The sequence below is a fragment of the Folsomia candida genome, unplaced genomic scaffold (genome assembly GCF_002217175.1).
Source record: "Folsomia candida strain VU population unplaced genomic scaffold, ASM221717v1 Fcan01_Sc001, whole genome shotgun sequence".
NCBI lineage: Eukaryota > Metazoa > Arthropoda > Collembola > Entomobryomorpha > Isotomidae > Folsomia > Folsomia candida.
This window is the reverse complement of record NW_019091193.1, coordinates 25,413,164-25,425,240: the sequence shown is the minus strand read 5'-3', so window position 1 is coordinate 25,425,240 and position 12,077 is coordinate 25,413,164. Positions and strand designations below refer to the sequence as shown.

The window sequence follows — 12,077 nt, the reverse complement described above, 5'->3', positions numbered from 1 at the left end:
TTATCAAGTACGTAAATAATTATGTAATTTTTGACATCTGCAGGTCACGGACAAAGGGCTTCTCTCATTAACATGTAAGTGTCGTTGTTGCTCCATTGTTATTCCCTCGTACATAGATAAGTTCGTGCTTCGAATGGAAAATCCTTGAAATGTTGTAGAAAGTGGAGTGGATAATTTAATCATCGATGAATTTGACGCACAAACCAGCCGATGGTTTCCCATTGATTTCCAGTGACTTTGTGTTGGTACTCCTTCTTTATGGATTATGCAGATAGAATATTGATTGATGGACATTATGCCAAGGTGGGCAGGATCTATTATCTGAATTGATGTGACCATTCGCCCTTTACAGCCACTTAACAAAAGTTGTATATATTTCAAAACAGGGACATATTGGCTGTTATTTTAGTTATCAAATACATTGAGGCAGCGACAAATCTGATAATCAACGTTGATGAAATCGCATGTACATGTCATTTTCCTAATATGTATACCTTTGGTACGAATGTAGTACTTCTTGATACTGGAGGAAAAATGAGTGCCATATTCCTAGTTTTGTCTCAATTGTAATATCATCTCGACTTTCCATAGCCCAATATACTTAAATGCGTACGTAGGATGGGTTGCTGAGAAAATCTCCATATTCCTGTTCAAGTGTTTTCCGGTTGACTAGGTGCAGATTTATGTGCAATTCCAACTGTATCCAAAGATGCATTCCAACATCTTCAACCGTTCAACCTGAGTCTGAATGCTCTGAATTTTCTGTTGTTTTTCCCAATCAGAAACTCGGCATTCAATTTCTTGTTATCAACCTGACACATAAATTACATCATCTGCAAGACAGAGTGACGTGAATTCAGATAAATTCAATTGTCTTGCAGTAACGGTGGGACTGAATAATGCCCCGTGCCGTGAATAATGAGAATTCCACACGTTCAAGATTACTTACAGACAGTGTAAAAACGTCGTGGCATGGCCTTAACCATTCTAAATACATAGCATGTAAACTCTCCTATTTTAGTAAAGCTTTCATTTCTTCACTCTCCAATTGGAGACAACATAAGACCACGCTCAATTTGAATTGATTGAAGTTGAACAAAGTCTTATTTTCTCTCTGATGTTCCTAGATTATATTTTTGTAGGTTTGTTGTATGCATGTGTATTTAGTACTATTTAGACGAGCCCGAGCTGAGAACTAGTGAAATCACTTGCACATGAATTGTACAAATATGCCACTGTTTATATTTGGGAATTTTCATGGTCAGTTCAATGCTTCCCAACGATTTATTTAATGAACAAGTTGATTAGAAGATTGGCCTCTAATCAGCGGACTTCTAACAAATGAGTGCAAGCAAACTGGGAGAAAGCAAACATTGCCTGAACAGTAAAGTAAAAACATCCAGGAATCCCAATTGATAATAAATTGATGTTGCTTACGAACTACAACATTGCACCACATCCATGTGTATTCTAGAGTTACAAGCCTATATAATAATGAAATTTATTTCTTTAATACTCTGACTTATCAGGAAGAGCATCGATTTTGGTGTATTCGCCCATGAGACGACGGGTATTTTTGTCGTCGCTGCCGATGAAAAGTCACACCGTTATGCTTGGGATTGAGTCTATTCGACTAATTTTGTGAGCAATCTCATTAGGAGTCAGGATTTGGAAATTCATCACGATTAGGGTCAGAGGAGGCTGTAATTTGCTGTCTGCACTGTACTGAACAGACACCTTGATTGGGTGCTGCATGATTAGAAGCGGTGGCGACCTTCTTTACACAAATCAAAATCAGGCGCACCAAACCAAGTATTCCGGCAAAGAGTCGTGTTCCATGAATACATGAATCAGAATTGAGATTGGGTTGGAACTGAAAATGAGAAATGTAAATAAAATTACGAATTACTAGTTTGTGTTGGATACGAATGAATCTTGGTTGGAATTCATATTTAGATTCGACTTCATAATTTCTACGTTTTCGATGGCTTTCTACTTGAACTTCTGCAACGGGATGAAATATCTTGTGGATTATTTGCTGCTAATAAGGCAAGATGCGAAGGGTCTTGGATACGTATATGTATCTCGTTAAAAAGTATAAAATCTGATTACGATAACTACGACTTTCTCGAGTTGGCTTACAGTGCATACGTACAGCTTCGAATCTTGTCGCAAAAGACTCAACTTCGGTTTCTCGACGCACGAAGCTATAAACTATACCAACTAAATGATTGGATTTGCAACTTGTTAATCTGAAAAATTGATGACAAAATTGAGTTTGAGGTTTTCTTAGGTAAATAAACGTATCAGTAAAATATATTTTCTTGTAGACGAGCAAACAAGTAGATACGTCGTTGTTGAATGCATAATCGTTAGGACCATACACATACATATGTACACATCTACACTTATTTAAATAAGTATATCGAGAGCTTTTTCAATTTATCATTTGCGCATCTTAAATTTGGGTTTAGAGGGAGCTACATAAATCGATGCACCGTAAATCTTCTAGACGGGGCAGGATAATTAATTTCCACGAGAGTGTAAATTGGACGGCGGTCCAACCTTTCACAAAGTATTGCATCTTGAAGTCCAAGTAGTTATCCCACCACCTCCGCACGCGTGTGCATGTGTACACACAATGTAGTTCATCCTCTCGTCCACAAAGAATTGAACCCAGTGAAAGGTTTGGTCGGAGAAAGTTGTGAAGAGGGTTGACTAAGTCATCAATAATGAATGAATATGATAAATGAAGAGATTAGACGAGGAAGGCGTCTCATCTCAACCCCGGGAGTCACGACGGACGGGTACTTGGCCTATCTCGTCATTATCCATGAGCTTTTAATTTCTCTCCTCACGATCCCCTTCACTCCCACTTTGCTTTTTTCTCCCCTTTTGTTCTCTCCACAACTTTCACTCACCAACCCGACTTATTTAGCTGGCTAGACTTTGTCAATTTCAACAAGAGGGGATTATCATTAACCAAACCAAACCTATGCAGCACACAGTTAGAGCTCATCCCGCTAAGGAAATACCTTTCCTGCCTCTATTTTTCTACAGTATGGCACACCGCATGCTTTCTCCTACTCCTACTGAAAATTCTACCGTTGAGAACGTAGCAAATTCAATTATGTGATATAAAGGATAAGGATAAATAATGGACAAATTAGTTCATGCCATGTGATCATTTTTCAACCCTATGTTTCCGTTAGTTCACCCGTGACATGGCCTGGACATGGCTGACCATGTGTGAGGTTGATGTAGTACGTACGCAGAAAACATTGGAACCTTAGCTTCCTCGTTTTTTTTCTCTCTCTCTCAGGAAATCTCATTTAAACTTCAGCCCTTTATGTAATTGTTCCTTTGGAGGCTGAAGTTGGAGAAAGTTGGTGGCTGGCTCAGTAGCGAACTCAACTTTCTCCAAGAGGAGGAGGCAGAAAAACTGGTATGCATATAGAGAGCAGAGAGTTGGATCAACACTCGAAAAGACTAAAAGGTAGTTGAACCAGCTAAAGAAGTTGCTGTGCCGAAGAGTTTGTTGAGTATCTGAGGCTGGAGATGGGATCGGGTGGGAGTGGTGGAGATGGTCTCCGTCCCTTCATCTTACAGATCCGGATGAAATTTTTAAAACACTTTCTCCAAGCTCATCAGAGAAAACGTATCTTTACTTCCTTGTGGCAAAACCTTAAATTGGCACGTAAACCCCGGTTCAAAGTTTTTACAAGTGTCTGGTTTGTTGGTAGAGTTGAACCACAAAATCTGCCATTTTACTTAACTGTTGCGTCTACTGCTCCCCGTATTGAATACATTAATTTACTCTGCTTCACGCATCCAACGTTTTCTCCACCGTCTTCGTCTGGTTGATTCCTTAATTGCTTTCCCCAAGTTAGTTTCCTCCCATATTGAACACTTCGAGAAGCAATTTTATTCAAATAATGGCATTACTGTGGGGGAGAGGTTAGGCTGTAAATAAACTTTTGCTCTACAAGTTGAGAGCAACAAACTTTCTCTCGACTTCTTCCCATGCGAGTATATATGTAGATACATTGATAATATTCGTTATTTCTGTCGGAATAGCATCCACTCAACTCACCCATCGTCACGTTTAATTTAGTCGACCAAAGTGCTCAACCCATCAATTCAATTAAAGCTCGGATTCTTGTCTATATTTACATTAACATTTGTCTGTCAAATCCTAGATGAACAACTTGTTTAGACGTGTAGTTAGTCGTAGAAACACAGCTCAATTTATGGCCCAACGTCTGCAATAATGACACACATATGCATATGAACATAGTTTACACCGTAGAGTCTTTGTCAGCACTGTCAACTGCAAAAATCAGAAATGCTTACTCACAGAGTAGAATGAATGAACCATGCGTGTTACACAATCTGTACAATGTACCTATTTTGTTAACTATTAACTGTAGAGTTGGTTATTAAGTAATTATATTTTACACAGATAGATGAACTAAAATATTATATATACAAGTACAATTTGTACTTCGATTATGTCACACCAATAAAAAATAATTTGATGAGCAGAGGATGGATACAGGGAGAAAATCTCGTCTGTTTTAATTTATAATATGACTATTCTGCTCTAATTTCGTCTCTTTTTCCTTTTCAGCACTTACAAGTCTTCGAAAATTGAATTTGAACAGCACTCATCTTTCGGCCCAGACGTTACAAAGTCTCAAAATGAAGCTGCCTGCTTTGAAAGAGATCGACGTGAGATACACGGACGCCTGGTGATTCCTTCCACCCGACGCTTAATGTGCACCATTTTTCACTTTATCTTCAAGAAAACGTGGATGCAAGGATGAATCTCTTGATAGGATACAAATATGCATAAGTAAAAGTCTAACCTCAACACGCGAAAGTCGACTTCAGCTCTTTCAGGAACACGTGGAACTTAAATCCGTATGTTAGAAATTAATTAGTTGGAAAGTAATGCGTTCAATTGTCGTCAAACATGACTCGAAACGTACAAGCTGTTTTCCTGAGTCTTGCGGTTTTGCAGATGTGTATACTTACTTGTTAGTAACTATGTATGTACATATGTGTATGCGTTATATGTATGCCGTTGTAAGCAAGTGTTAGATGACCGTGCAGGAATTATAATTAGGAAATTAATGTGAAATCAATTAAATATTACTACTTACTGACTGATGATGATGGAAACAAATCTCAGTCGTGATACTGTTGATGATACCACCACCACTGCGTTCAGGCACACGAGTGCCTTTTTGATGAAAAAGGAATGCGACATTCGTCGGCTGCGGGTCAATCTAGCTACATAAGAGTCTACTATACCTTCAGTGCAATTTTCAGAACTGACTAACATTGTCATGAAATTACTCTCTACCAAATACATTTATTACCTATTTACTTGTATCATCGTCTCTTCGCGTGACACCAAATTTCCTTTTACACTAATTATTTAAGAATATTTATGCCAAAAAAAGTGTAAGTCAACTATATTAGCTGTGATAAGAATAGTGTTTTCAACCCCATTGTATAAAAACGGTGAAAATAAAAATATGATACAATCCAAAGCTTCCAAAATGTGTTAATAATGTGCTCATTAATAAGATTACAAATTTTGATTACAGTTTTTTTTACCATCCTTTCTTTAACCAGGTACACAGTTTACCACAAATAATACATACTGTTTTATGTTAATTGTTATACATATGTATATTCGTCATGACGTGTGCACATACAACGGTACAGATTGTAATAAGAGAATTAATGTAATTTACATTATCTTTTAATGCGGAAATTAAAGGCCATGTGGACAAGTTCTAACATACGATAGTAAAGATAATATACATTACATTTGTATATAACACTGTAATTCATAAATAAGGAAAAAAGGTAACAATCAGGAACAAAATATAACTACGAATCTACAGGTTGAAATGAAATAGAGATTTGCAACTCATCATTTCATGAACAACATTCAGTTACTTTCTTTAACAAATGAGATCTATGTAGGTACTTAATAGGAACTATATTTTGAATTCCTGCTCTTCAGTTGTGGATGTCTATCTTAAGACCACAAAATTTAACATCGTACTGCGAAAAGTAGTAAAATCTTCAATCAAAAGTTTAAAAATAAATAGTTCCAACTAGATGTTTCAACAAATAATTACGGATCAATAATGGACGATACAGCGAGTATGGTTGGGACACAATATTCAGTAATAATGATGAGATAGAGAGTTATTAAGGCTGTAGGGATGGTTTTTCATCTTGTTCAACAGGCTTCAAATCCAATTGTATATCAGTACTTGGTTCAAGTATCGTTTCCTTCTTTGGAGATAGGTCAAAATTTAGTGGATTTCCTAGATCGGTATGAGCACAAGCTTTCAAAACCAAGTCGTTGAATTTGTCTTTTGAATCGGCATAAACATGATGACCCGCTCCTCGAATGATCTATTGGCAATATAAAATATGTAAAGTTATAGGCTTCCTAGAGCAGCAACAATCTACCTTGTTTGACCTTAATGTACCTGAACGTCAACGTAAGAACTAGGTCGCATTTGTTGAATTTGTTGGCCAGGACAATGATCCACCCATGACCTCGAACTAGATAGCACATTAAATGTAATTAATGTAGTTTTTTTAGAAGAATAGATTTTGTCTGTACCTAAAATAAATAACAGCATAAATGTATACCCGTAAATCATAGACAATGGCACATCACGCTTGAGAGAAGGAATCCGATTAATCATGGGGCTAAAAACAGGAAAGTTAAAGGAATGAGACACTTTGAAATTAAAGGAGAAATTAAGGAAAGCTTACTATTTCGCCCAGCCAAATGACGACATCATCGAATGAAAAGCCGCTTCTCCACTACATGTACAAAAAAATAAAAGAATAAACGGTAAGAATGCACTGGTGTCAAATCGTACACAACAGGGCACACTTATGACTCATGAAGTTGAAAGTTCAATTTCAAATCTTACGATGGTGTCTGAGCGTTGCAGTGGAAAATATATTCGGCAACTGTAGCATCACCATCTCCACTAAGTGCTGCGAACTTTCGAATCAAGTCAGGTCTAACTTTTTCAATCAATTTGGGACCTATTGTAAGGAGAAAAAATAAAAATTTTATATAAATATTTGTATTTCCTCATCCATCCATTGACACGCCTGATTATTTATTTCGAATTTTGCAACCATCATAAAAATAATTATTATAATATAGCATTTTACCCATTGGTCCAGCAATACGTATTCCCCAAAGAGGATTCAAAGGTTGCAGACAATATGCAATCATTTTAACCCACAATGGAATCGGATATCTTTGTGACAAATCTGCTGGTTTCTCAGGAAAACCCCATGGATCTGCAAACAGGAATGCGAAATTAGGGTAAATCTTGGAAATAATTTGGCTCCACATACTCAGCTGCCCCAATAAACCTGTACCTACATACCTGCTAATATCAGATGTGATACACGGCTAGGATATCGAATTGCGTAGGAGGTTGCTAGAAAGCCTCCCATACTGTGACCGAGAAGGATAAACTTGTCTAAACGCATCTCTTTCCGCCACTCTTCGATTGATTGGACAAATTCTCTTTCAGCATCCAAGGCGTCAGTACTAAAAACTGGGCGAGAACTCCTTCCGAAACCTGGGAGAATATGACAGCCTGGTTAGTACAAATTTATTGTTTTTACAAAATTAAACAACAATGTATCAAACCTAAAAGATCAATGCATAGATATAAATGTTTATCAATTGTTGCTTACACAAAAGGGAAAAGTTCTAGATTTCACGACTAAATATATCCCATACACATTCGCATACAAACCATTTATATGTAAAGTATTCATGTAAGTTTACCTAATAAATCTACTGCATATACATGACGGGTCGCTGCCAAGCCATCCAAATTCAGGGCCCATAACGCAACACCAGCCCCCAGACCATGAAGCATTACCAACGGTGGTCTTTCCGGGTGGTTGTCCGTTAACGATATCGTCCATATTTTGCAGTCATCCTTTCCAACAACGGGTCCAATATTCACATATGCACCCCTGATTGAAGTCTTGACATCTATGGAAATAATGATGTCTCATCATAGTGATAAGTACAAACTACCATTATATCATCCGGCAAAAGATTACTTCATTCATCCCAGTTCAAAGTTCTCTTTGAACCAGTTCATCAGCATATGGTGATAAAACATACGAAACATGCTCTTATCCGTGACACTCACCCGGCATACACAAAAATTGTACTTTTACAACTGTTATATTATATGCAGTAAATTCCAAACTTTATAAGTTACTGATATAAAAATACTAATTTTCAAGGTTGTGTTGGTGTGCATCAACTCACATCAACTGGAATCTCTACGACAAATATGCAATATGAAATAAAATAAAACACACAAAACCTAAGAATTCGTAACTAGAGACTGATATAATGCTGCATTGCCAGTACATACGAAAAAAGTGGACTACAAACGGTATTACCCAAACTACCTTGACCTGCTAACAAGGTTACCTCAAATATGAATGTCTGTAGGTGGAAACAAGTTAACTGCAATGTAAATGTTGTACGTATTGTGCATAATTAGCTCATCGTCACAATCGCCAAATTTCACTAACAAGGTACACATTTCCTACTGCTAGTCACGGAGTCGGTCAAAAACATAGTTTGAATATCAACAAAATGTGTAATGCTATACATATTTTCGGAAATGTATAAGAATACGCGATATCCTAGAAGAAATATTAGATAATTCTTACACGAGAGGATCTTTTTTTCTGCCTGCCGTAGCATCGCAATTGACGTTGGACACCACTTCAACCAGCTTCCCAGCCACCTAGAACAAAAAATCGTGCGAATATAAGAGAAGGTCAGCACACAATATGCAAGAAACATCGACTCATTCTGCGACTCATTCTTTGTAGAATACCGCACTGGGAATACCTCGATGCAATTAAATCATGAACCATTGCGAAACTTGACGAGAAATACTTTGTTTCTCCGATTTCAGCACTATCATTTATAATCAATCTTCGTCTTAAGTCTTACAATTAGCGTTCAATAAATCAATAAAAGTTCTGTACAGAACTTTTTAATCTTTTGCTGCTCAGAATTTCCCAATAACAATACAATTTAAAACTATTATAAGACCATATTTTTCTGTAAACGTATTTGCACAGATGAGTTAAGTTTTTGTGGGCCAGGACGGGGGGGGGGGGGAAGACATGGGATAGACAGCAGAGGAGGAATAGTAGGAATATGATAATTTACCCAGACTGAGATTCCTTATCATCAATCTCTCCAGAAGAATAATCAACAATATAGGTTTTTTCTTTGTACAGCGGATCCATGGGTTTGTGTTCAGATTTCTTCTCCTCCTGTGGTATATTAGTTTTAAAAATCATTAAAACAACACTTGATGAAACAAAACAAACAAAAAAACGTGGACACGTCGAGCATTATCACTTTCGGATGCACTCTCACTGCGCTACTCTATCACTACTCGATTGATAATGATCGATTAGTGGCTAGTGGTGGATAATTGGTTAACAAGAGTAATAATGCACAAAGTAATTCAAGAGAAGCACTGTGCAGTGCACTGGAAATGAGATTAGTCCGAAGAAGGAAAAGCGACGGAGTAAACTCAAGCGTGTGACGAATGAGAGCTGTAGTATTACATAATATGCACGTGAGAAGGACAGAATCACTACTGATGAGGAGCAACTTGTTGTGCTGTGGGGCAGTTAACTGACATTGAATTTATTCTGAAGGAATACGTCAAATAATGTGGGATGGATGCAATATTATCTATCGTAATAGTCATGCAAGTCCATTAACGAATATGGAAGTATATAGAACCATATTGAAAATTGACACGCAGAGCAACCGTTTACAAACAAATCATGCAGAGAAACCAAGTCAAATTAAATATTATATATGCGTATGCATTACTTAATTGAGCATGCGGCCTACGTAGGATTATAACTTTACTGATATTAACAACTCTCTCTCTTCGTTACTGACTTTTGGCCAGAATATTATTACCATTCCCATAAAATAATCACTCTTAACTCGCTTAGCTAATAATTGGACTGGAGGAGACGAGTCCAGTTCAAACTTCAAGAAGTGTAAAGACTCGTATCACATCAGTAATTAATAATTCAGCCGTAAATAGAGATATTAATGCGAACTTCGGCTCGCCTACGGCACATTATCGGCATTAGCGACAACGCACAGCATAAATTTATGAACGCGAGCATAATTTTATATGCCTTATATATGTGCACTTATGTGTGCATGCATGTATAAAAAGGAAAAAAAATAAACCGATTACCGGTGGTAACTTAACAATGAATGTCTAAATAAGCAATTCATAAAGAGTAAAGCTGCATAAATATAAAGGGTAGCAGACCAGCTTAACAATATACATAATACGGTCGAGAAAGATGAGTCTTGGAAATTTTTAGCACAAACCTTCGTTCTTCTTTTTCTTGTATCTTGATGTGGGACAAATCTTTCGAGTACGAAGAGTAAGATTTTCATCATTACCAGTCCAAAGAAAATTGCGATTTTGAGCAGTAAGTCAGCCATCGAATTAATATTGAAGCTAGGTGGGATCCAAAAAAGCAATCCAGCGTCTGGATTCAAGTAAATTCTCTGAATCAGGGACGATATCGTCGGCCGCAACAGTTGAGCAAATTCGCACCCCATACCAAAGCCCATCCTTTAATTAATGAACTACTATATACGATCTAGGTTTTGCAAAATAAATACAGTAATAAATACATAATTTTTAAGTAAATAAGAATGTGTTAATGCCGTTCCCCATACGATAATAATATATCTCTATATCAGCGGTTCAAATAGATGCCATACACCTTGGACTACTAAACTAAACCGTCACCAATCACCCGCACATGGAAATTTAGCGGATTAAATCGACAAGTACTTGATTGGTATTGCTCAAATAAGTGCGCTGAACTTTTCAGATACTTTCGGATTAACGTAGCTTTATGGAACATTGTTTCATTACTTGTCCATAGTTTTAGACGCTAACTCCCGGATTTTCTCTCATCTATGAAATAATGAGTTAAAAGACTAGACAGCAAAATTTATTACCTTGAATCGGATTCCAAGTGAGAAACTGACGACTCGTCTTCGCACACCATTCAGACAGATATCTTTTGTCACTTCACTTTTATCAAGAGTATAAAAAATACACTATACATTAAAACAAAATCCACAAGCCAAACAGGGTGTTAGCAGAGACGCAGAACGAAGAAATCTATTGTAAAAAATATGATTATTTATTAAATGACAAATTGTTGATTTTATTTTATCCTTACTTTGCACTGGACTTGTCTTACACTTGTTGTTAACTTGAGTAATGACTCATGTATGGGATGGGGTCAAATTGTCAACACACAATTGCTTGCTTAAATTGTTAAGTCATCCTCACTTTGGCTTCCCAAAATTAGTCTGCAAAAAATTAATACGCGTCATCAAAATTAGGCATGTGTATTGATTTACGCGTACTATTAAAAAGAAGCATTGATAAAATTAATTAATATAAAAAATATACTTTTACGAAATATGTCTTTGTTCCTTTTATTTAGTCGCAGCAGTAATATAATATTTTCTCTAAGCAGTGGGCAATAAACATGCGACAGGTAACACTGGATCGTGACCGTCAAGATTAGCGGAACTTGAATAGAAATTAATTGCACTTACTTATCCTATAATTCCTACCCTTCGCACTTTGTGAATCGAGTGTGGTCAAAAATATGTAGTCAGTCATGTGTTTTGTTATTCTATTGATGAGGAAAGCAATATCGCACGTTCACCCGATCGTCCTTTTGTGGAGCACAGCCGCCGGGCAGCAACAGCCGTCCCATTGATTCTCCTCTTGCTGCGGTGGTAACGAAGACTTGGATTTCTCATCCCAAGAACGCCGCCGCCGATTCCTCTCCTCTCCGAGCTCCGCTAAAATTCCGCTAAATCTGCCTCCATCCGACCCGATGTTTCTGACACTCAAATTTTGATACAACGTGACATGCTGATATAGTTTCTA

General features: G+C 37.1%; 2 protein-coding genes across 10 annotated transcripts in view; one reads left to right on the top strand and one right to left on the bottom strand.

Annotated features, from left to right (window-relative positions):
• Positions 1-5,562, top strand: part of LOC110845342 (C-Maf-inducing protein) — a 67,771-nt gene extending 62,209 nt beyond the window's left edge. For both annotated transcript variants that reach the window (XM_022091746.2, XM_035848556.1), the window contains exons 18-19: positions 44-74; positions 4,631-5,562. In XM_022091746.2, coding sequence (XP_021947438.1) covers positions 44-74; positions 4,631-4,755 — 156 coding nt within the window. In that variant the 3' untranslated portion in view covers positions 4,756-5,562. The remainder of the gene's footprint in view (positions 1-43; positions 75-4,630) is intronic.
• A 6-nt stretch (positions 5,563-5,568) lies between these two features.
• On the bottom strand, positions 5,569-11,893 carry LOC110846194 ((Lyso)-N-acylphosphatidylethanolamine lipase). 8 transcript variants are annotated; one of them, XM_022092865.2, is made up of 14 exons: positions 11,738-11,893; positions 11,353-11,485; positions 11,126-11,291; positions 10,481-10,730; positions 9,278-9,384; positions 8,767-8,843; positions 7,856-8,068; positions 7,446-7,643; positions 7,225-7,356; positions 6,975-7,092; positions 6,811-6,861; positions 6,685-6,744; positions 6,519-6,594; positions 5,569-6,441 (listed from the first exon to the last, which is right to left on the bottom strand). In XM_022092865.2, the coding sequence occupies exons 3-14, from the start codon at positions 11,173-11,175 to the stop codon at positions 6,232-6,234; spliced, it is 1,542 nt and encodes a 513-aa protein (XP_021948557.1). In that variant the 5' UTR covers positions 11,176-11,291; positions 11,353-11,485; positions 11,738-11,893; the 3' UTR covers positions 5,569-6,231. The 8 variants fall into 8 exon arrangements, with proteins under 8 accessions (XP_021948557.1, XP_035704531.1, XP_021948548.1 ...); XM_035848638.1 differs by having other exon boundaries at positions 11,374-11,485; XM_022092856.2 differs by having other exon boundaries at positions 11,589-11,814.
• Positions 11,894-12,077: the final 184 nt, after the last annotated feature.

Coding starts and splice junctions, on each gene's coding strand:
- LOC110846194 (XM_022092865.2), bottom strand. CDS start 11,175: ATGGTGTGCGAAGACGAGTCGTCAGTTTCTCACTTGGAATCCGATTCA. Junction 6,745..6,810: donor TCATTTGGCTGGGCGAAATA/GTAAGCTTTCCT, acceptor TCCTGTTTTTAG/CCCCATGATTAATCGGATTC. Junction 6,442..6,518: donor GTTCTTACGTTGACGTTCAG/GTACATTAAGGT, acceptor TATTGCCAATAG/ATCATTCGAGGAGCGGGTCA.